This window comes from Oncorhynchus masou, chromosome 29 (assembly GCF_036934945.1).
Source record: "Oncorhynchus masou masou isolate Uvic2021 chromosome 29, UVic_Omas_1.1, whole genome shotgun sequence".
In the NCBI taxonomy this organism is placed as follows: domain Eukaryota; kingdom Metazoa; phylum Chordata; class Actinopteri; order Salmoniformes; family Salmonidae; genus Oncorhynchus; species Oncorhynchus masou.
The window spans coordinates 41,220,367-41,245,322 of NC_088240.1; the positions used below are offsets into that span (position 1 = coordinate 41,220,367).

The 24,956-nt window shown below is 40.6% G+C and overlaps 1 protein-coding gene across 1 annotated transcript; it reads right to left on the reverse strand.

The window, feature by feature from the left end:
* Positions 1–631: 631 nt before the first annotated feature.
* LOC135519697 (protein Wnt-10a-like) lies at positions 632–21,358 on the reverse strand. The gene is made up of 4 exons (XM_064944928.1): positions 20,877–21,358; positions 19,188–19,453; positions 16,497–16,870; positions 632–1,705 (listed from the first exon to the last, which is right to left on the reverse strand). Exons 1-4 carry the CDS (start codon positions 20,936–20,938, stop codon positions 1,244–1,246), a joined length of 1,164 nt encoding a protein of 387 aa, XP_064801000.1. The 5' UTR covers positions 20,939–21,358; the 3' UTR covers positions 632–1,243.
* Between the last annotated feature and the right edge of the window lie 3,598 nt (positions 21,359–24,956).

A 24,956-nucleotide genomic window follows, 5' to 3' on the forward strand; every position in this document is an offset into this window, starting at 1 on the left:
TCCACCTTCCACTATTGTCACTATGAATGGTGGATAGATAGCAGTATAGACAGTTAGACTGGTAGACTATATTGACCTGTGGTATAATTAAGGTGCGGAAAAGCGCAGTGCATCAGGGAAGTACCAAAACACCTTGATAGGGGAAGCACAAGAAGATGATGACATTTGGCTAGGATGGAAGAAATCACATATTAAAATCTGCAAAATGGCGAATGTAAACCAGAGAATAAACGCACTATACCCACCCCTGTGCCCAATAGAAAAACACCCCTCCCCTTTTTTGGACCACCACCACAACCCAGTCAATTTCTAACTGTCCATTGAGTCAAACCTATGAGATAACGGTAGTGCTTTATAACATTGACTACATGTCAACAGTTAGTCGTGTGAAGGCAGGGCTATAGATGACCCTATTTTGCATAGACCAACCAACGGGCCCAGTCTTTTCATCGTTTCAGCCTTCCAGACATGAATCAGCTCCACCATTTGCCCTCGGGCTGTTTCTCATGTCCGTTCTGTGTACTGTAACTACTCATGTCTCTATCGCTTGATCATCTGATCCTCTGTCTTCCCAACTCCATCCTTGCAAGAGAACACCCGCAACAGTCAACACTCTAGTCCACATTTCCTGTTATTTATTTTTTTTGCCAGTATGGACAAATGTACTGTTGTGAGGGACAAGGTAGCCATTTTGCAGAGTGACATCTAGAATTGCCACATTTTGTAACCTGAAACATTACAAAACTTTCGAAATGAGTTGACATGGTTAACCTGTCGCTCTGAGTATAGCAAGAGTAGATGTAACATTCTGGAACAATCTCTAGCTTTTACCCAACTGCTGCTTGTCTTCTTCTTCTTCTTCTTAAATTACAGGGATCCCATGCAGTTGTTTTAGTCTAGAGATAACAAAATCCGCCATTTGTCATTTTCGGGACACCTTGTTTAAATAAATGAGTGCTCAGTTATCAATACCATCCATAGTATCTCACTATCTTTAATCTAATGTATCCTAAAAACACTTTCCGAGATGAAAGGCAGTGCAGATCCAGAGTCTCGGAACTGTGGCGGTTGGACACATGCTGTGCACACATTTGTTGTGCACCTCTTTGAACTGGCTATATTCCAGTCTTGTTTTCGTGCGATCCATTCTATTAATGGAAATGGCAGTCCATTGCAAAGGGAAGGGGTGCATTGCAGTCTTTCTCTGTTAAAAAAAGGTAGATTATTACATTTCGGCATTTCTTCATTTGCAGACACTGACCCACTCTGTTATTCGACACTCTTCGCAGACCACGTAACAGCACCAGTGGAACTTGCAGTTGCATCGTTCACTGCGGGTCTGCTGTAAAATGTTACGGCCTCGCCCGCAGCAGAGGCTTTCACAGTTGTCCATTTCGTGACTCGTCTTGTTACAGATCCTCCCTTGCGTTCCGGCCGAGTCGGACCGCAGATCCCTCTCGCAGAAGTCCGGGGACTTCTCAAAGTAGACCAGCTCGTTGAGCCGTCTGTGTGTGGGGTGGTGTGCGTGCTCCAGCTGGCCCGTGTTCCTGTTGTGCGCTTTGATGAGGGTGGCCATGTGGAAACGCTCCTTGAGCAGCGAGCCTACCACCCTGAACTCCGGTGTGACTTGCCAGCAGGTCTTCAGCTGGCAGCTTCCTGATGTCCCATGGCATTTGCATTTTCGTCTCATGTGGTTCATCACCACCTGCACAGAGGGGAACAGGGAACTGCACGTTAACATCCTCCTTCATCCCATCCCTGCAGCAGGACACACATTCAGTCAATCAAATGAGGCAAATGAACTAGACTGTGATTAGATTCCTCTTTCACTCTACAACTGGCAACACTTTGGACGAATTATTGTCACTAAAATAATTGGCTTGACTTTTCTGCAATAATGTTCAACAGAAAACAAACTTTATGTACACCATTTCTCACTCTAAGGTGGTGGAACTCCCTTCCACTTGATCCTGGCCCCCTCTCCCAAAATGAGGTGTGTGTGTGTGCTTCACATTGCTGAGTAACCAATTAGGCATCAACAAAAAATGACAGGCATCACAAACATGTCGGTACAGTAGCACTAGCCTAATATTGAGTGGTTTTGCGTGGAATAACTGACTCGCCGGCGCTGAACTGTAGTAACGTTTTTCATGACAATGTCAAGTTCACATCCCGACTGAGGATGTCCCTCCGACACTCCCAGACCTCCCATTCTCTCAACAACGCACTCATCTGTCAGCCTGAGTTATAAACTTTTAGATCCAATTACCAACAGGAAAAGGGGCCACCCTCAGCACTGACAGATGCTCCTTACACCCACCCCTATCAACAGCACAAGCACAAACACACACCTTCAGCACTCACACATTCTACTCTCTCCTAGGCTTCTAACCAGCTGCCCTGGGACACACACACACATGAAGACGATTGGAAACAAGTTTAGTCTGCTGAAAGCCAAAGGATTTAGGTTTCTACTAGTACAGTATGTGAGTCACAGATGAAACGAGCTGGGGTGAAACTGGACTATTTCATGTGCTGGCTTCTCTTTCTTTGTTTTGAGATAGAATCCGCTGAAGACCGAGGAGATCCCGAAACGTGTTTTCCCTTTGGTTAGAAACGAGTTGAAACCCAACTTTATTATTCCGCTGTGTTCTGATCCATTAAACAGAGCGTTCTGACGGTTTGAGCCGAGGACATGGTCATAACCACTCTAAGACTAAAGGTCATTTTGAACAGTTGCCAAAAGCAGATTTACTTTGTGGAGAAGCAGGACAATCTTTTTTTGAAGACTTGGGTTTGTGTGCTGTGGGTTTCCATTTCAGGGCCTCTTGTAGGTGTTTCCATTGAATAGAGAGAAAGTGCTATTCTGTGTGAATGAGAGTTGGAGAGTGATAAATTGACCCACTTGAATCATCCATTAGGAATGATACGGAAAGAGAAACAACACCTGATCTCACTGGGGCCAAAGCTAACAACTATTGATCACAGCCCATTCAGACCAAATATCACAAACCTGGCTAAATACTTTTATGCTTCGTTTTTACATCATCGCATTGGGTCCCTGAACTGCATCCTTCTGGCTTTACATACACCCTGTAATTACACAACAGTTATCCACTTAACCCTTTAGATACACACTGAAGGGGCCGGTCTAATTGTATCCCTACTGTAGTTTTTTCCCCCAGGTATTCTCACAATCAACTGTCTATCTAGGAGATTTGTTAACTACAACAAACAAAAAAACATCTGGATGAAGTGATATCTTGGAACCTGTAAGCGAAGAACGCAAAAAAAGGCACACGAAAAAGAGAGACGACTGAAACCAAAACGGGTGTAAAACCTCAGCGCTGTTCACAGTTTAGGGAATGGGACCTGCCAGCTTGTTCCCTTTACTCCACGCCGTGTCCAACCGTGCACCTGGGAGCATGAGCTGAGTCCACGTGCCTGTGGCACCGGGAGGAAGCATGTGTGAGGTGCCTGCCGAGCTCTCCGACAGGTGACTGACTGACGAGAGACGCTGACAGTGATTTAAGGAGCCCTTTTGGATACGGAACTGACTGACTGGGTTTTAGAATCTCACTCATAGGACAAGCGGCTAGACAAGCCTGGAGAGGAGAACATAGATCAGAGTACAGGAACTGTCTGATGCTCATGCCTGTGTCTGCCATCCACTGATTAGCAACTCCTAATCTGAGTCCCAAATGGCACCCTACTCCCTATATGGTGCGCTACTTTTGACCAAAGCAGTATGGCCTATGGCAGGTATACTAAAGTACGATTTGAAAAAGTGAGGTCACAAATATTTCCTAGATGGCAAAGGTCTGGATGGATATTGTCATTTATCGGCGTTGTAACAAACCCCCTCCTTGCGACCCTGCGACGCATGCAATCCCAAACTGTTCCCACCCCCTCTTTTTGGCAGAAAGAACATTTTGCAGTTTTAAAGTACATTTTCTGCAATTCTCAAGAGGCTCAGAGACAGTTTCTATCTACAAGCCATCGCAGTGCTGAACACTTGAACTGGACTGACCACCTGCACTGACCCTCCACACTTTAGTACACATGCACTCAATCACGCACACACCCACACAGATATACACTCATCCACACACACACACACACACACATGCACCAGTAGAGGCTGCTGAAGGGAGGATGGTACAAAATAATGTCTGGAACGGAGCAAATGGAATGGCATCAAACACATGGAAACCATGTGTTTTATGTATTTGATACCACTCTACTAATTCTACTCCAGTCATTAACACAAGCCTGTCCTCCCTAATTAAGGTGCCACCAACCTCCTGTGACACACACACTCACACACATATATACTACACATCACAACTGTTCCTATCAGACTCCCCCTTCCCCAAAACAAGTGTAAATATTGGACTATAAATTGTGCATTCCTGTGGGGGTACCCGCGATCCGTATTGCACCCGGTCCGCGGTCCGCCAGTTGAGTATTGGTGGCCTACACTGTATAGGGATGCCATTTGGAATCCAACCTAGCCTAACTCTGGTCTTATTACTGACGCTCACTGCTAAAACTGCCTGTCTTGTACAGGTCTCACTCTATAGCAGGGTTCCCCAAGAGATGGTCCGCAGGTGATTTTATTTAATTAAAACATATTGGACATAAAAGACAGTAAAATAACTTTTTCCAAATGTTCTTGTGTTAGGCCCTGAATTAAAAATGGATTAAATGGAGATTTTCTGGGTCACTGGCCTACCCACAATACCCAAAAATATCAAAGTGGAATTGTTTTTTTGTTTTTTTGACAAATTAATAAAAAATGAAAAAACAAATTGGTTTAACAAGTCAAATAATAAGTTGCATGGACTCATGGATGTCTTCCAATGCCTCGCAAAGAAGTGCACCTATTGGTAGATGAGTAAAAAAAAACAGACATTGAAATTCCCTTTGAGTATGGTGAAGTTATTAATTAAACTTTGGATAGTGTATCAATACACCCAGTCCCTACAAAGCTACAGGTGTCCTTCCTAACTTAGTTGCCAGAGAGGAAGGAAACCGCTCAAGGATTTCATCATGAGGCCAATGGTGACTTTAACAGTTACAGAGTTTAATGGCTATGATGGAAAACTGGGAATGGATCGACAACATTGTAGTTACTCCACAATACTAGTTTAATTGACAGAATAAAAAGAAGGAATGCCTGTAAAGAATACAAATATTCCAAAACATGTTTGCAACAAGACACTCAAGTAGCACTGCAAAACATATGGTAATTTTAAAAATGTTTTTGTTGTCCTGAATACAAAAAAATATGTTTGGGGCAAATCCAATACAACACATTACCACTCTCCATATTTTCAAGCATGGTGGTGGCTGCATCATGTTATGGGTATGCTTGTAATTATTACGGACTTTGGAGTTTTTTCAGGATAAAAACATTTACGGAATGGAGCTACATGTAAGCAGAGGCAAAATCCTAGAGGAAAACCTAGTTTTTCACCACACATTGGGAGATGAAGTCACCATCCAGCAGGAAAATAACCTAAATGTCCAAATCTACACTAGAGTTGCTTGCCAAGAAGACAGTGAATGTTCCTGAGTGGCCGGGTTACAGTTTTGACTTAAATCTGCTTGACAATCAATGACAAGACCTGAAAAGATCTGCCGACAATGATTGACAATCAATTTGACAGAGCTTGAAGAATTTTGAAAATAATAATGTGCAAGTGTTGCACCATCCAGATATGGAAAGCTCTTAGCGACTTACCCAGAAAGACTCACAGCTGTAATCGCTGCCAAAGGTGATTCTAACATGTAAGGTATTGACTCAGGAGTTGAATACTTATCTATTCAATATATATTTGTGTTTTATTTTTCATAATTTCTTTTAATAAATGTCTGACGTTTTCTTCATCTTTGACATTATTTCATGAGTATTTTGTGTAGACCGTTGACAAAAAAAATGACAACGAAATCCATTTTAATTCAACTTTGTAACACAACAAAATGTGCAGAAAGTCAAGGGGTTACGAATATTTTGTGAAGGCACTGTATCTGTTTGGGATTCTTGCTGTCAATTTGCGGTGTACAAATGATTTATAACAATGTTCCGCCCCTCCAAACTCCGCTCAAGGAAAAATCGTCCCAAGGCTGAATTTAATTGGGGACCCCTGTTCTAAATTATATTCACACAATAATCCATCATGTTTACAACACATACTATATTATACATGGTAATCACTGTCAGATGATATAAACAAACAATACATACAGTATTTACAGTAATACCAAAGGCTGCTACCTCTGTATTACAACGGTATCATCTTATCATCTGTATCATCTTATAAAACGATTCTTTGGCTGTCCCCATAGGAGAACCCTTTGAAGAAACCATTTTGGATTCAAGGTAGAACCTCTTTTTCGTTTCATGTAGAATCCTTTCTTTCCACATTAGGTTCTACCTTGAACCCAAAAGGGTTCTTCAAAGGGTCTTTTTCCTAGTGTATTGCCTCGATTTGAATGCCCTCTTATATGAGGAAACATTAATGTCTAACTACACATGGTCATATCCTCCAAAGACCTCTATCTCAGGCCTTTGACTGTCAGTCTCACTGAAGATTGTGTGTTACATATGTAGGTCTTATAAACTGTAGTTATGCAAAGAATAAAAAAAAATAAAAAAAATGTACTTTGAAGTAATTGCCCCCAAATTCATTGGCAGACCACCGTTAGAAACACACATCTGGGCTGTTTTAATTGGGGAAGAGTGTGACAGACTCCTCTATAAACCAGCCTCAGATGGAGATCAAATAAGACATATTAGTAGCAGAGTAGGACCACAGGCAAAACGAGGTATTACATGGTCTGCAGAGGACTCAAACGCTTCACTATCTCTCTGTCCCAAATACAGCGCAGGGCCCTGGTCAAAAGTAGTGCACTTTACCGGGAAAAGGGTGCCATTTGTGACGCAAGCCTTGCTCCTTCCTTTATCAAATGCTGTGTCTGTTTAATATTGTCATCATTCTTAAGTCCCTCACTCCTGTCATCCTTATTGTGTCATTAAAAATGGGGTTTAATTGTCTATTAAAATGTTATGACCTAAATGACTTCTGTTGACTGTCTTACTTGTGAATTGTTACTGGTATGTTGTCTGTCTTCAATGGGATTAACAGTACGATAACAACTCAATGTTTAGCAAATATGACATGAAATTATGAAGCTCGCGACAACCACTAAGATATTTGTGCTAAATATATCTGCCCTGGAATTGTAAACCGCCATTTTTTACGAACAAAAGTTTGCACACTGCTTTATGTTGTTCCATTCAAAGACACGTAACAGCAAAACCATAAAGGGATGTGAAGCCACGATTCCAAAGAATATAAACAAACCCACGCCGTATTAAGTTTCCGCATCACTTAAGGAAATCAAACACAAGTCATCAAAGGACGGTTAAGATGGAGACATGCAACAATTGACACTAAACAATCATTTCACCTCAAAGCAATAAGGAGACCAAATGAGAACCGTTCACTACACGCCAATCATGTGCAGGATTACTCTCTCGTTAATTGTACACAACATTCACCGATCCAATTTGGCCTTTCTAGTAAAAAAAAATGATCCGTAACAGTTTCCACCTGCCATGCTTTAACAGTGGTGCACATTTGTTCTGGAGGCCAATGGAATGCTCCCTCTCCTCAGATGATGCTGCATGCCTCTAATGGAGATCTGACAGGCAACCATAAAGGATTTACAAAGGCCAGACCAAAAAGTCACAATGCACAGTCAAGGTGTAATAAGCTCTGCTACATAGTAGAGAGAGAGAGAGAGAGAGGAAAAAACAGCATCATTAATCTAAATATACAACATAAAAGCAGAAAGATGATTGTCACCCACAGCACCAGCCGCTCAAAGAAGCTATCCCGAAGGTATAAAGAAAAGCTCCGTTTGCGTTGTCATGAAATTACCTGCATTTACATGTAAATGTGTCCATCTACAATCTTAGCACATTGCTCGGGCTCGTAGCTGTAAATACAGACATGCTATGTGAAATGATGTCAGCATTTGTGGTGGGTGTGCAGTTCCAATTGAGTGATTCCAATGAACATATTGTTGAACGGAATGTACTACCATTGCAAATGTCTCCATGTTGTCGACAGCCACTGTAAACATTTAATCATGCAGCGGGAACCTCAAAACTATGTTCCGATCAATCGTGACATCATTATACACAAACATACTGCTGTGCAAGGGCGTAACTTTGTGTTGGATATTGGGGGGTAGGGGTCAGGTTCAAGGTCAATGGGTTCCCCGTTAGGGGGGTCTGGGGGCAATGCACCCCGGGAGATTATTTTACATATATATAGTTGTGAAATTATTGTTTGAATTTTGAAGGTAAAATACATCCAAAAATGTCCTGATAATTTGGTCAATATACCCAAATCACAACTGAAATACCAATATGTTTCTGTTTTACATTAAACTGTGTTGTTACTCTTAACCGTTCAGAAAATACCTACCACACACCTTCTTTTTTAACTACATTTAAATGTCAAAACCCATTATTATATTTGTGTACCCTTCACCACGGGTCAGATCTTCAGTCTCAATTCACTTAAATGTGCCAAATACCTGTTTTAGCCTGTCACTGACAGAAATTCAATTTTGGCATATTGTTTTCCTATCTTTGGAATCCAGCTTTTCCTGGTGGATATGACAGACGAGAACATGGTTCAGTCTGCTTTGTGTCATTGTTGAGCACAGCCACGTCTTCACAATCAAATGACAACCAAATGAAATCAGAATGCAGGCAACAGCATTTGTTATATCACTTGGGATACAGTCAGAATAGATGAGGAGTTGAACCGAAAGTTCCAATCTGTGTGCAATGTAAATTGCTGTGCAATGTGCTTTACCAGACTGTCTTATAACAAGAATTCCAAATTCTCACCTAATGACCTGTTCATCCTCACCCTGCCTCAACATGGGCAGTGCTCTCCTTCTCTCACTCTCTCTATTGACTGTCTTTGAACCCTGCAATAATCATATGACCAAATACCATTATCATATACACAAATAGCTAGCCTTAACAATGATGGGGTTAGCTTATTAACATTAATTATATTCTGCTTTTATTAGCTAAATTATGTATTTACTGTCAGGCAATAGGTATAGCTAGCTAGCTGACTACATAGTACCAGTCTATTATTAATGGTACAGTAGCTAGCTAGCTATGTAGCCATTCTTTAATTTACTTACAGTCCTCTGCACTGCCCCCCAAAATCGTATGTCCTGCACTTTTCTCTTCTTTGGCATTGGCACCTCTATTAAGGGCACCAGCAATTGTTTCACTAGACTGAACATTGACTCACTGAGTGCTGCTCATCTAAAACTATAGTTGAAAAGGGAAAGACCAGATACTGTGGTGCTAGCTTTGGTACTAGCTTAACTAGCTAGATAACGTTATCCTAGCTAAAAATAGCCAGCCTCACATTGCATCACTCGGTATGAAACCATTTTTACACAAAATTATGTAATTACCAATAGTTCGCTAGTTACACAACAACGGAGGAATACATTTATGAAATGTTCATGAACTTTTACTCAATTGAAACTTTCTAAACATTCATACATTGGAGCGCAAACACCACAAAGAGAAAGAGTGCGAGGGGAGCGTGCGGTGCTGAGCTGTTACTGCAGACCAAATAAATAAAATGCAGACGGATGAAAATGGAAATTAAGAGAAATTGCACATTTCTGTTTTTCTTACAAGCAGTACTCAACTCTTTTCCCTTTACCATGAACCGGCCAGCTGCCTATGGGGACCAACCAAAATGGTATTTGGCAGTGTGGGGGTGGGGGGTGGGGGGGGGGTCCAATCATAAAACGAGGAACTGAGTCACTGTTGTGCAAAGCCACATAAATCCAGTAGCTGCCTGGCGCTTTACAGTAGGGAAGTGTTTTCCAATCAATTAAACTCATCATGGTATATTATCGGGGGGGTTAAATTGACCTATTACTAATATTGGTGGGGGTCACGACCCCCCTTACCCCGAAAGTTACACACCTGCTGCTGCGAAGTAAATTTTGCTAAACGTTTGTTTAAAATAAAGAAAAAAGAAATTAGTCAGAATGAGAGGGATGTGCTTTTTTTTTAAATAAAAAAAACAACAAACTTTTTTTCCCCTGATTAACTCTGAAATCTGTATTTGTGGGGAAGGAAGGGCGAATCTCTTTACTTTCCGCCCTGTTTGATGTCTAAAATCTTTTGCTGGGTTTAAACATCTGTTTCCAAACAGCCAGCAGCCACTAATTAGAGCTTTTAACAAGACTGAACGTCGTGAGAGCCAGAGGGTGGGCATGAGGCGACATGTATACACCACTTTGTTTTAGGGGAGGTGTTGGGGGACGTGGTAGAGGGTATGAGGTATTATTTGAGACCTCACCTGTCAGTGTTTTCGTTTTGATTTGGGGGGCTTTCTGCTCTGTTTGAAGTAATCAAGGCACTGCCCTGGTTGCATTCATCTAACGATGCACCGCTCCCTGAGTCATACTGTACCTCTGCTGTCTCTGTACACTACTTCAGTATGTTACATTGACACCTTCAATTGTTTTCTTCTCCCAGTGTAGAACTCATTAAAGCATTGATACTTTGAGGTGTGCTAAGAGAACTGCACTCCACACGCCCAGAGAATTGTGCAACCTGATCTGAGAGACTACTAGCAGATGCACAGACTCTGCAGCAATGTAACGCTGGTCATATCTGTGTCAAAACACAGCTCAGGTACTCTACACTGAGTTCATTGACACTGCACACAATAAACTCAATTCCAAGTAGATGTAACAGAGCTTTACAGAAATACATTTGAAGACACAGCTCCTTTAAATTACACAGTGCAACTGCTGATTGACGTTCTCGTGAATCTACTTGTAATGGAAGTTTTTGTTTCAACTTATGTATGTTAATAGTGCCGGTTTTCTTGGCTCCCCGTGTGATCCAAGAAGCTGTCTCCAAAAAGCGGTTTTGACAGTTTCAAAGCATTTCCCAGTAGCAGCAGGTAACGTTTCTAACACAATCAGCTACTGTTGCCAAATAGGCCTCTTGGCAAAAACAGAGCTTCAATGTGCCCAAACTATGAGATCTTCCCTGCAACATTTCACCCTGAGTGTCGAATATATCAAAAGTCAGTAGCTAGCTATGCCTTTCTATCTTCCCTATATTGACAGAATTTTGTCATAACACTGCAACTTCCGAAAACCAAAGGGCGTAACATTGATCATATATCATTAATCTTGGGCTCCAACTAAGAACAGCAGCCTCGTAATACGCAAACATAGAAACTCTGAAAATCTTAAGAAGAGGATTAAATTGACTATTGATTTGGAAATGATTTATTCGTGTTTTCAATGTATGTCATCTGATTGTACAGTATATCACTGGCCTCTTGAAAAGCAAATGGTGTCATGGCCTATTGTGTCTATGCTATGGACAAACTCATGGGTCACTGTGTAGGGCCGAGCATGGCTTTATCATGCTGCACATGAGAAGCATGACTATCATCTGAGGCTCTCTATCTATCTCTCTCTCCCTGCTTCGCTAAGTAACTCCACAATTGTGTTTTGTCTGAATAATCAAGGAAACCAGAAGTAAACTGATGGAAAGATACAAGACCGAATTACTGAGGAGGAAGCGTAGAACAATGAGCAATTTACTACTCCTTTTGTTTATGGCTACAGTGCTGCCTGGGAGCATACAGAACTTATCGCTGTCATTTAAATATCAGCGTCCAGTGCATCAACAGAAACAATAGGTAGTAGAAGTAGCAGTATCACTAGTATTAGCAGTAGTAGTACTACTAGTAGCTACAGTAGTAGTAGTAGTAGTTGTTGTTGTTGTAATAGTGTAAAAGGAGTAGTAGTAGTAGTAGTAGTTGTAGTAGTGGTAGTAGTAATAGTAGTAGTAGTAGTTGTAGCAGCTGTAATAGTAGTAGTAATTGTTGTTGCAATAGTGTAGAAGGAGTAGGAGTAGTAGTAGTAGTTGTTGTTGTAATAGTGTAGAAGGAGTAGTAGTAGTAGTAGTAGTAGTAGTATGAGCAGTAGTAGTAGTAGAAGTAGTAATAGTTGCTATTGTTGTAATAGTGTAGAAGGAGTAGGAGTAGAAACAATATTAGTATTAGTAGTAGAGTTAGATGTAGTAGTAGTAATAGTATTAGTAGTAGCAGTAATTGTATTAGTATTAGTAGTAGTAGTAGTAGTAGTAGTAGTAGAAGCTGTAGTAGTAGTAAACGTTTTTATTGTTGTAATAGTGTGAAAGGAGTTGGAGTAGGAGTATTAGTAGTAGTATAAGTAGTTGTACTTGTAGTAGTATTAGTTGTCGTTGTTTTTGTAATAGTGTATAAGGAGTCGTAGTAGTAGTAGTAGTAGTAGTAGTAGTAGTAGTAGTAGTAGTAGTAGTATATGATCATTTCTATTATAAACTCTGTAATGCATGGGCACTTTCTCTTCTTTGTTTCTTTCATAAAACATACTGAACTAACCTATAACCCAATCCCCTGATACTGCTACTTCCTGTCATCTCTGTAGCAACACAAATCTGACACAAATCATCCACTTAGTCCAACACCAGAGCAATAATACCATTGTCAACACCAAGCATCTGTCCATGAATTCAACTACATTGTCTGGGAAAATCCCCATGGAACACCAAACTTATATTATTCGATTGATCACATATGGTATCATAACATCAATGAAGGAAACTGTTCGCATTCCAGACCAATGCTATATGGCCATCATAACCAAGCTTCGTCATTAGCCACATGCTACACAGGGAAAGCCCATAGTAGAACGTTGATTAAATAGAGCATTCATAAATTGCAAGATCCAAGTCACTTGAACAAGAGTTATGGCAAAGACATCCACAACAAGAATAAGGGGGCACCTTGCTTTGAAACGTAAGAATGACCGGAAAATGTATGTATGCATGAAGGTGAGGTGTGGTGACGACACTGAATTTGCCAATAAATGTCAGCTATGATATTTATTTCATATCAATCAACCTATATAGATATCTTCAAAACCATACTACGACGATGAGCACTTTCGAACACAATACGCAGCTGCATCCTTGGGTGTTATTGTAACAGCCAGATTACAAACATTACTAAGAATACAGTGGGATTGGAGGCCTGACTCAAAGAGACCACACTCGCAAGGCAATTGCATCATGTGAAGAAAATCAGTGAGTCATCTGTATTGATAGGTCAACTACTGACTTCTGGGCCAATAAAATGAGACACTGTGTCTCAAAATGACGTGACCGTTAGGATTCAAGTCATAATCATCTCATTCTTTACCTGCTTTCATGGTTAATGTGTCTTTGCAGGGTGGCCCAGTCCCTAAGGTGACTCTTATCAACAGTATGCAAGGTTTCCTCTGTGTTGTCTTAGGAAAGCTGCATTATCTCACCAACCCCCACTCTGTCACACCTCTGGGAAGCAGCGGTTCTGTTGTCCTGACATTCTGTAGGTCTGACGTCTGGTTGGACGTTAACTGAACAGTAATGCAATTAGTCAACAACTCAGATTTTGAAGTCAGACGCTTATAAAAGGGTCTTAGCTTTCCTTTCTTTCTTCTTCACCTGCGCCGGTGAGATACACTCTCTCTTTCTCTCTCGATCCTCTGGGACTCTTGGGGCATGACCTTTCAGGCTGACTTCTCTCTCTCTCTCCCTCTCTGATCATGCCTAGAATAATGTCTTGTAATGCTTGTTAATGCTTTGCAACTTAAGCTAATGCCATCATTCATCTCTACAATGTAATTACATCTATTTGCCTTTGATAGACAATTCTTATTATTTTCTTGTTGCTTTATTCCTGTAACTAAACTATAGTCTCTTGCATATTGCTGAATAGTCTTGATGGAGTCAGATTAACAATGGGCTTTGTTAACATACAAAGTGCATAGTCTTATCACGGGTCGCAAGTGAAGTACAGTTGAAGTTGGAAGTTTCCATACACTTAGCTTGGAGTCATTAAAACTTGTTTTTCAACCTCTCCAAAAATGTCTTGTTAACAATCTATAGTTTTGGCAAGTCTGTTAGGACATCTACTTCATGCATGACACAAGTAATTTTTCCAACAATTGTTTGCAGACAGATTATTTATCGTATAATTCACTGTATCACAATTCCAGTGGGTCAGAAGTTTACATACACTAAGTTGATTGTGGCTTTTAGCAGCTTGGAACATTCCAGAAAATGACATAATGATAGGCTAATTGAAACCATTTGAGTCAATTGGAGGTGTACCTGTTGATGTATTTCAAGGCATACCTTCAAACTCTGTGCCTCTTTGCTTGACATCATGGGAAAATCAAAAGAAATCAGCCAACATTTTAGACCTCCACAAGTCTGGTTCATCCTTGGGAGCCATTTCAAAATGCCTAAAGGTACCACGTTCATCTTTACAAACAATAGTACGCAAATATAAACACCACGGGACCACACAGCCTTCATACCACTCAGGAAGGAGACGCGTTCTGTCTCCCAGAGATGAAAGTTATTTGGTGTGAAAAGTACAAATCAATCCCAGAACAACAGCAAAGAACCTTGTGAAGATGCTGGAGGAAACAGGTACAAAAGTATCTATATCAACATAACCTGAAAGGCCGCTCAGCAAGGGAGAAGCCACTGCTCCAAAACCGCCATAAAGAAAGCCAAACTATGGGTTGCAACTGCACATGGGGACAAAGATCATACTTCTTTGAGAAATGTCTTCTGGTCTGATGAAACAAAAATAGAACTGTTTGGCCTTAATGACCATCATTATGTTTGGAGGGAAAAGGGGTATGCTTGCAAGCCAAAGCACAACATCCCAACCATGAAGCACGGTGGCAGCATCATGTTGTGGGGGTGCTTTGCTGCAGGAGGGACTGGCACACTTCACAAAATAGATGGCATCATGAAGCTGGAAAATTATGTGGATATATTGAAGCAACATATCAAGACATCAGTCAGGAAGTTAAAGCTTGGTCGCAAATGGGTTTTCCAAATGGACAATGACCTCAAGCATACTTCCAAAGTTGTGGCAAAATGGCTTAAGGACAACAAAGTCAAGGTATTGGAGTGGCCATCACGAAGCCCTGACCTCAACCCTGTAGACAATTTGTGGGTGGAACTGAAAAAGTGTGTGTAAGCAAGGAGGCCTACATGCCTGACTCAGTAACACCAGCTCTGTCAGGAGAAATAGGTCAAAAATTCACCCAACTTATTGTGGGAAGCTTGTGGAAGGCTACCCGAAACATTTTAAAGGCAATGCTACCAAATTCTAATTGATTGTATGTAAACTTCTGACCCACTGGGAATGTGATGAAAGAAATAAAATCTGACATAAATCATTCTCTCTATTATTATTCTGACATTTCACATTGTTAAAATAAAGTGGGGATCCTAACTGACCTGAGACAGGGAATTTTTACAAGGACTAAATGTCAGGAATTGTGAAAAACTGAGTTGAACTGTATTTGGCTAAGGTGTACATGTATGTAAACTTCCGACTTCAACTGTATATATAAAATGCATATACCGTAAGTTCTGGACTATTAAGCGCGCTTGAATATAAACCGCACCCACTGAATAAAAAAATAAAAAAATGTATTTTGTACATAAATAAGCCACACATGTCTATAAGCCGCAGGTGCCTACCGGTACATTGAAACAAATGAACTTTACACTTTAAACGAAAATAAATAGGCTTTTAAACGAAACACGGCTTCTAACAAAAATAAATAGGCTTTAACGAAACACGGCTTGGAACAAAAATTTAAAAAATAGCAGTAAACAGTAGCCTACCAAGAAAGTCATTGGTCACTATCTTTCTCCTCCTGTGCACTGAAACCACTGAAGTCATCTCCTTCGGTGTCGGAGTTGAATAGCCTCAGAATTGCTTCATCCGATGTTGGATCGCTACCCTCTTCAACACGCAGCAGTCCAGCCTTTCGAAACCCGTTGATGATAGTGGATTTTTTGACAATGCTCCACGCTGTCAGCAGCTCTATTTCCTTTTCCAACAGCCAGATCGATCGCCTTCAACTTGAAAGCTGCATCATATGCATTTCTCCGTGTCTTTGCCATGATGAGGGTGACAAAATGACTACCGTAATCAGAATGATGGGAAGTTTGAGCGCGCTCGATTTACGTCACATTATGTGACGGTGCTTAGTTTTTTGGCGGCATGAATCTTGTGAAAGCGGGAAAAATCCATAAATTAGCCGCGTCATTGTATAAACTGTGAGGTTCAAAGCGTGGGGGAAAAGTAGCGGCTTATAGCCCGGAAATTACGGTATATCAAATATTACCCCAATAATTATTTTCCATTCAAAAATCCTCAATGATTTAAGAATACGTCCCAAATTACAATCTATTTCCTATAAAGTGCACTACTTTTTACCATAGCAACCCTACCACCCACCACCCCCAAACAGCCCTCGTCAGTAGCTGAAACGCCTCCTCTCACCTGCCTGCCAACTCTGTTGTTGTGGAGCCTCATCCTGGCATGGATGTCCTTGTATGTCTCGCGCGAGTCCAGGAAGTCCCTGGAGAACTTCTCCCCAAAGTCCACGTCAGGGCTGCAGCCTCCCCACTCCCAGGAGTCCTGAGGCCCGGGCAGGTCTGCAGGGAAGTGCTCCATGACTCCGTGCACCATGCCCTTCCCTCGGTGGATGGCCTCCAGCTGCAACCGGTTCAGTTTGATGCGGAAAGCCTCCTCATCGCCTCTCCGCTTCTCGTCGCAGCCGCACGCCTTCAGCTTCCCCATGGAGCAGGCATTGGACACGGCGTGGACCACGCCCGCTGCCGCGATGGCGTATGCAAAGGCGCTCTCTCGGAAACCTACAAGAGATGAAGAGAAAGAAAAGATTAACAATAGAGATACTATCCTGTTATAGTCCTTTTGATTCCTACTGCACATACAGTACAGCGCAGTAGATGACTATCTGTGGAGCTATACAGAAGTCCAATGAGCCCTGATGGGTTTTTGAGATACACTGCAGTACCAGTATAAACCCCCACCCTACCTCACAGCACAACAGAGGCAGAAACATCTGGGACAACAGCAATTAAACCCAAACACTAGCATGTCTCCAGGCCCAGGGGCTGAGAGTGAACAAACCCCCACCATCCTTTCAACATAAGGATCTGACAGTGATCATTAACAGGGCTGGAAGTGGCCGGTGGTGGTGCAGCAGATGTGAGCTCCGTATTGTTAATCCCCTTTAAAGCTCTCCCTTTATTGAGCTCTCCAGCATGTTTACAATTAACCTGGCTACTGTCGGAAACCATTTGATCTGCCTGCCAAATCACACACAGCAGCCGAACGGCGTCTCAGCCCTAATCAGGCCAGTATGGGCTGCTCTGTCATGCCATGCATGTTATGGGTGACGCAGCAAGGCGGAACAAAAAGAAATAGCAGAAAGTTACCAGTACTAGGGTTTCAAAATTACATTTTTTTCCCCAGAAAGCCTAGGTTAGAGGATTTTGGATTTCCTGCTTATTGCTTTCTGATTCCGGGAATCTTCCAACGGGGATTTCTGGAAAACCTGGAAAGGTTGGGAAAGTTACCAGAATCTTGCAGCACTTGACAGCACATGCTGTAAGTAGGCCCACATAAATACATACAGTGCCTTGCGAAAGTATTCGGCCCCCTTGGACTTTGCGACCTTTTGCCACATTTCAGGCTTCAAACATAAAGATATAAAACTGTATTTTTTTGTGAAGAATCAACAACAAGTGGGACACAATCATGAAGTGGAACGACATTTATTGGATATTTCAAACTTTTTTAACAAATCAAAAACTGAAAAATTGGGCGTGCAAAAGTACGATTTGGGATTAGGGATTAGGGAGTACGATTTGGGATTGATTCAACTGCTTTCAGTTGAGGGGGAAATGATATTACTACAAACAGTCCAAATTTGTCACTGTTGTAGAGATGTCGAAGTTTGAAGTAGTCCTAAACTGGCCATGACCCCAGTTCAATGCATATTGGGGCTTGTAAAGAAAGCCTTAAAGAAAAGCATCCCAAGTGTATAGAGGATAGATAAGATACAGTCGATGATGTTCCACTGATCATCCCCTATTCACTCCCTCATACGTACGCACGTACACATGCACACAGTCGTTTTTTCCGCCTCTCCAACTCCCCATGATTCCATGGGGGACGGAGGACCGCACTTAGATGCAGCCCAGAGACACAGACATGAAAATGCTGTTTTAGATTTCCTCCCTTGCAGACTGAGGCGAGAGACCTGGAACAAATCAATCTAACAAATAATTTAAAGTGAGAGGCACGCCCGGCTGAACTGATGGCTGAGGAAGTGGGAAAATGAATGAAAGATTAAAGAAAACTGTCACTTTGAGTTACAGAAACCAACTAAACAGGTTTATGTATTACCACTGAGAGTTGGGAAAGTGCTGTGAGCCAATTCACAGCACTTGCACTGACAGAGAGTAAAAGCATTAGCCGGGCTCACTTTATGTGTCTCACTGGCTTTTTTGCCTAGTTTTAATTCAGACTAACATAGAAATATGGCCCCATAAAGTATGTCAGAGTAAATCAACAAGCAGATACATGTTTGAGGTAAAGAGGATATGTTTCCTGTAGTAAAATTAGATATCCAAACAAACAACTGGATAGAGCATGCATAATATGCTGCATTCGCAAAATCCACTCATAAAAGCTTCTAAACTAAAACTTTTATTAGCTTAATAGTGTCATATCTGTCGTTTCACTACTGTTTTTCCTACTGTATGACTTGTTGACGTAGTGCAAGAAAATATATTTCATATAATGCAACCATGTAACGAAATGTTCATTCAAAGTATGCATTGCTTAGCGGATGAATCAACTCATTTGAAAATGTTTGTTTTTGCCTCAGGCAAAACATACCCATCCATAACCAAACGCCAGAGATCTAACAACAAACGCTGTGTGTAAAGTGAATGAGTAAAAAGGGGACGTGTGGGATAGGTCCCAAATGGTATCCTATTCCCTTCATAGGGTAATACGTTTTACAAGTAAGGGCACTGTAGGGAATAGTGCACTATAGGGAATAGGGTGCCATTTGGGATGCAGGTGTGGGAATCAGAAGCACCATTTTTTTTAACTCAGGAGGGGTCCCTACCCCGTACTGTCTGTTAGGTGACTCACCTCGTTTGAAAACCACACTATCGTATGGAATCTTGTTCCTGGTCTCCAGGCTGGAACAGTTCCACCTGTGTCCTCTGAACTGGTGCTGGCACTCATGGATGGCGATCTGGATGCCTTGGATGGCCGAGGCGGTGACGTCGGGGTTTCTCATGCACACCTCCAGTTGTCTGTGGTTCAGTCCAGGCAGGGTCAAGCACACGGTGTTAGCATTGAGAATGGGGTCGATATTGGGGATCTTCAGCCCAAGAATCTTGTTGGAATCTACCCTGGAACACAGAAGGTTTGATGTTAAGGTGTGTCTGTACTGTAGCACATGATTGATACTTCTGTGTTATGTAAATCATTTGTAACAACTGTCATTTACATGACAGGAGTCGGGTGTTTTACAGTATTACACTTCTGAGAGTTTATGGTTGTAAATTGTTTCTGACAGTATTGACTCATGAAGTAGTCGAAGGTCGAAAAGTGTCACGTTGTACATTGAGGAAATGAAAAATTCAGTTTTAATGATTTTATTGTTATGCATTCTAAAATATATTGCCTGTTGCACACACACACACACACACACAAGCACACACGTGCACACACACACACACACACACATACGCACATGGGGGCGAGAGCACACACACCAGTCAATCTCAGGAAGTTCATTACATAAATATCCATTTGTGCAACCATTCATATTGGCAGAGTTGTTACTGTAATGCCAGGACTGATCAAAGAAACATGTTTCTGAAATGTCATTGATAAAATAACAGATTGCATTTCTACAACTCATTGTGCCATGTCTCAAAGCACTCTGTGACATCAACCCTTAAGTCCCGCAGTCTGGTATGGAATGAAGGGGCATGTCACCAGAGAGGATAGACACCATGTTAACAGGAATGGAAAATAGACACTCAGTTCAAACGTGGTGGGATAACTTTTTAGAGTCATTGAAAAATCCTAAGAGCAAATTCACATCACTTTGATTCTGAGTAGAAAAGTACTTGGGAACATTTATGTAAATCATGAAATAAATGTAGTCTGTCTGTGATACAGCATCCTCACCAGTAAAACAGTTACGCAGAAGTAAACATTTGATATCCCTTTAAATCAACTTTGGGTTATGACAATAGCCTAAGCAGGATACCTACACTGACCCAGTGTGGAACAAAGATCGTTTTTTGTTGTCGTTGCTGACATCTCCTAAAAATCTCCATGTGCATTACATTATCATGCAAAGAGTCTGATCTTTATGACAGTAAAGTTAGTCACCACGTCAATAATATGATACGTATTATTCAGTTATGACAAACTCATATGATGCTAAATTAACATGATCTGTGAAGTTAAAGTTATTCTAAGTTATTTATTGTACAGTACTTAATTGCACAATATAATTTGTGAACAAGAGCAATGCCTACAATGAACCTATAGTGATTGTGCCAACATAGACTAGAGTAGAGTGTAAACTGTAGCTAGGTGCTGCAAAATGTAAATAAAATCACAGCCGAAAATAATGTTGCAACTGTAGGTTGTATTGTGGTGCAAACTTTAGATAAACTCGGGAACATTCACTATTTCATTAACTTGTGAGTATATATCGAAGATGAATGACTACACCAGCAAAAGTAAAAGACGACTATTCAAAGAAATCTTCAGGTAAAAAATATTGAAGTAAGCAAATTAAACTTCTCAACTCACCTTTGATTGAACATACTGATGGCAATCACAAGACATATTAGGCGGCAGAACGAGAAATCCATTGTGTCGCTTGTTTTTTTTTTTACAAAAGATAAGAAATGACATAGAGCGGTGTATAACAAGTTATATGTCCCTCTAATATCTGTCCACTCCAGAGTTCCGGGGGACGCGCTTTGAGGATGACAGGTCTTGAGCTCAAGTATGGATCTGATTTGAGAACTGATACAAGACTGACAAAGTGCTGGACGTACCTAACGACTGCAGGACAAGTCATTCAAAGAACGACACTAGTTTGACTGCATCTGCATCTGTCAACTTATTGAATGAAGATAATACGTTGGAAGAGAGACGACTAAACACTCTTGCATGCTATCGCACATCTGCACAATTGTACGACAGCTCCGCCAAGATATTTGCATTGGAATACATCCGAAAGTCGTGGGTGTACTAACAGCGCGCTATCTGGAGTCTCGTTGACTTGTGATGATTTGATTATACTGATAGCATTTCTAAACTACACCACTTAGCACTTTGCCAGCCCACCTCTACGTCACTCAGAGTAACTAATAGCGGCAGAGGAGGACAACCCACCGACTGGGCACACACTGGTTGAATCAATGTTGTTTCCACATCATTTTAACACAATGATGTTGAACCAACGTGGAATAGATGTTGAATGTATGTCTGTGCCCAGTAGGCACTGGGCATAAACTGGTTGAATCAACGTTGTTTCAACTTTAATTTGTTAATGTATTGTGACATGGAAAATACATTGGATTTGCAAAACGTCATGCATTTAAAATGTTGTTTTGAGGGTGAAATTTCAACCACAGGGTTATGTCATCATGGTAACCAATTTTCAACATGTTGTTTTGAGGGTAAATTTGAAACAATGTCAGATCTGGAACATTATATCCACTATCAGAAAAAAAACTATAGGCTCGGCAGCACCTCCTACTGGAGAGTTGATCTAAGAACGTATAAGTCTTATATCAATTATTCTATTTAGGCCTATATTCATGGATTTTCACTGAGAAATGTGCTAGCTAATGACAGACAACATTGCCATTTGTCTGAAGTACATTTGACAACATGATGATAACAGCAAAGTTGTTTCCTGCTAAATATGTGCCTACTTCAGCAAGGTCATTGTAGTCCCCGAGGTCCTATAATGTAATTTAGAGAACACAGCCATTAGCCCACATTCTACTTTTGAGCATCATATGTGCTAGCGTAGTCTGCAGAATATTGATAACATTGGCAACTATGCGACCGAGTGATGGGGGTGCAACCCATGAATAGCATTTGCGAAGTCATCAACCGCTATTGCTTCAATTCAACTCAGGGTTCAACTAAAAATAGACAAAACATATAGGCCAAGGATTTCAAGCTTCAAGGTTGATTTCAAATGTAATCTTCAAGTTAACATTGAATGTGTTGGATTGGTCTCCATCGCAGCTAAAACAAATCTAAGTTAAAGAATAGGACTTATTCAAATCAAACTTGATTAAAAGTGCATTTAAAAGTTTGATTTTGTTCGATTTGGTCCTATTCTTTAATGTTTGGTCGAGATGGAGACGTGAATTGAACGTCTCGATTGTTCATTTGTAGACAAACTGGATATTAAATTGTGAATTGTGGTTGTTCAAAGCCATTGTGACATTACTCATCTTGGGCTTTTACAAGAGTGGAAATATATATATATATATATAATAACATTCAGCCACCAGTGTATTCTGGCAATTGAAGTCACAACATGAGTTCATATGGTCTGAACTAGGGGGGCTCTATAAGACTGGGGGTAGTTATACTCTATTGCAAAGGTATCCCACTATCTTCTTCATACTGCTGCAGTCAACCACCACAACTGAGTCACTATTCTGCTATATTACTCATATATATATTGCTTTCCTCAGGTCAGATTCATTACAGTGGACACATTTCCTCTCTGAGAATGAATAGCAAGATGTTGCAAGCTCAAGAAAAACAAAAAAATACTGCTTCCATCTGGTGAGCTGGGGTTTTCTGCCAAGCAGAACTGCTGTCAGGATTCTAACACACGGAGCCTAATTGTTTCCCATTGTTCACTGGGTAATACATTTCCTGTTCAATTAAATGTATCATAAGTGACATGGGGAGAAAAAAATGGTTTTGTCCTAATTCAGCCAAGTGTACTTAACTTTACAAAATGAGTTGCTTTACTCAAATGACTCAAGGCAATCGGTTTCCTGAAATCGTCGGTGTCCTGTCCTGACACTGTATTCATATTGCAGGATAGGCCCTATATATTCACTCATTTGAATACTCCCCAATATTGTTTATTGCCAGTTCTAATGACACGTCCCACCTCTTCTGTCCACCTATCAGTGTCTTGATGTTACAGTGACTTCAGAAAGTATTCACACCCCTTGACTTTCTCCACATTTTGTCGCGTTAAAGCCTGAATTTGAAATGGATTCAATTGAGATTCTGTGTCACTGATCGACACACTAGTAATGTCAAAGTGGGATTTAGTTTAAAACATTTTTTACAGATGAATTGGGAATGAAAAGCTCAAATGTCTTGAGTTAATAAGTATTCAACCCTTTGTTATGGCAAGCCTAAATGAGTACAGGAGTAAACATTTTCTTAACAAGTTACATAATAAGTAGCATGAACTCATAGTGGTTAACATGATTTTTGAATGACTATCCCATCTCTGTACCATGCACATACAATTATCTGTAAGGTCCCTCAGTCGAGAAGTGAATTTCAAACACAGATTCAACCACAAAGACCAGGAAGGTTTTCCAATGCCTCGTAAAGAAGGGCACCTATTGGTAGATGGGTAAAACTAAAAAAGTAGACAATAAATATCTCTTTGAAGATGGTGATAGGTAAACAGTGAGGATGGATCAACAACATTGTAGTTACTCCACAATACTAACCTAAATGACAGAGTGAAAGGAAGCATGCACAGAATATAAGGCACTAAAGTAATACTGCAACAAATGTGGCAAAGAAATTCACTTTTTGTCCTGAGTTTGGGGCAAATCCAACACAACACATCTCTAAGTATCACTTTTCATATTTTCAAGCATGGTAGTGGCTGCATCATGTTTTGGGTATGCTTGTCATCAGCAAGGACTACAGAGTTTTTTTTAGGATAAAAATAAATGTAATAGAGCTAAGTGCAGGCAAAATCCTAGAGGAAAACCTGTTTCAGTCTGCTTTCCAACAGACACAGGGAGACAAATTCACCTTTCAGCAGGACAATAACCTGCAAACAGAAGGCCAAATATACACTGGAAATACTTACCAAAGTTCCAGCTTTGACTTACAGTACCAGTCAAAAGTTTGGACTCACCTACTATTTTTTAACAATTCTCTACATTGTAGAATAATAGTGAAGACATCTAGACTATTAAATAACACAAATGGAATAATTTAGTAACCAAAAAAGTGTAAAACAAATTATTCAAAGTTGCCACACTTTGCCTTGATGACAGATTTGCACACTCTTGGCATTCTCTCAAACAGCTTCATGAGGTAGTCACCTGGAAATGCATTTCATTTAACAGGTGTGCCTTGTTAAAAGTTAATATGTGGAATTTCTTTCCTTCTTAATGGTTATTTTTATTAGTATTTTTGTTGTTGTTGTATTTCTCATTTAAATATATACACGCAACCGTTCAAACGTTTGGTGTCACTTAGAAATGTCCTTGTTTTTGAAAGAAAAGCTATTTTTTGTCTATTAAAATAACATAAAATTGATCAGAGATAGTGTTGACATTGTTAATGTTTTAAATGACTATTGCAGCTGGAAATGGCAGATTTTTTATGGAATATTTACATAGGCGTACGGAGGCCTATTTTCAGCAACCATCACTCCTGTGTTCCAATGGCATGTTGTGTTAGCTAATCCAAGTTAATCATTTTAAAAGGCTAGTTGATCATTAGAAAACCCTTTTCCAATTATGTTAGCACAGATGAAAACTGATGTTCTGATTAAAGATGCAATACAACGGTCCTTCCTTAGACTAATTGAGTATCTGGAGCATCAGTATTTCTGGGTTCGATTACAGGCTCAAAATGGCCAGA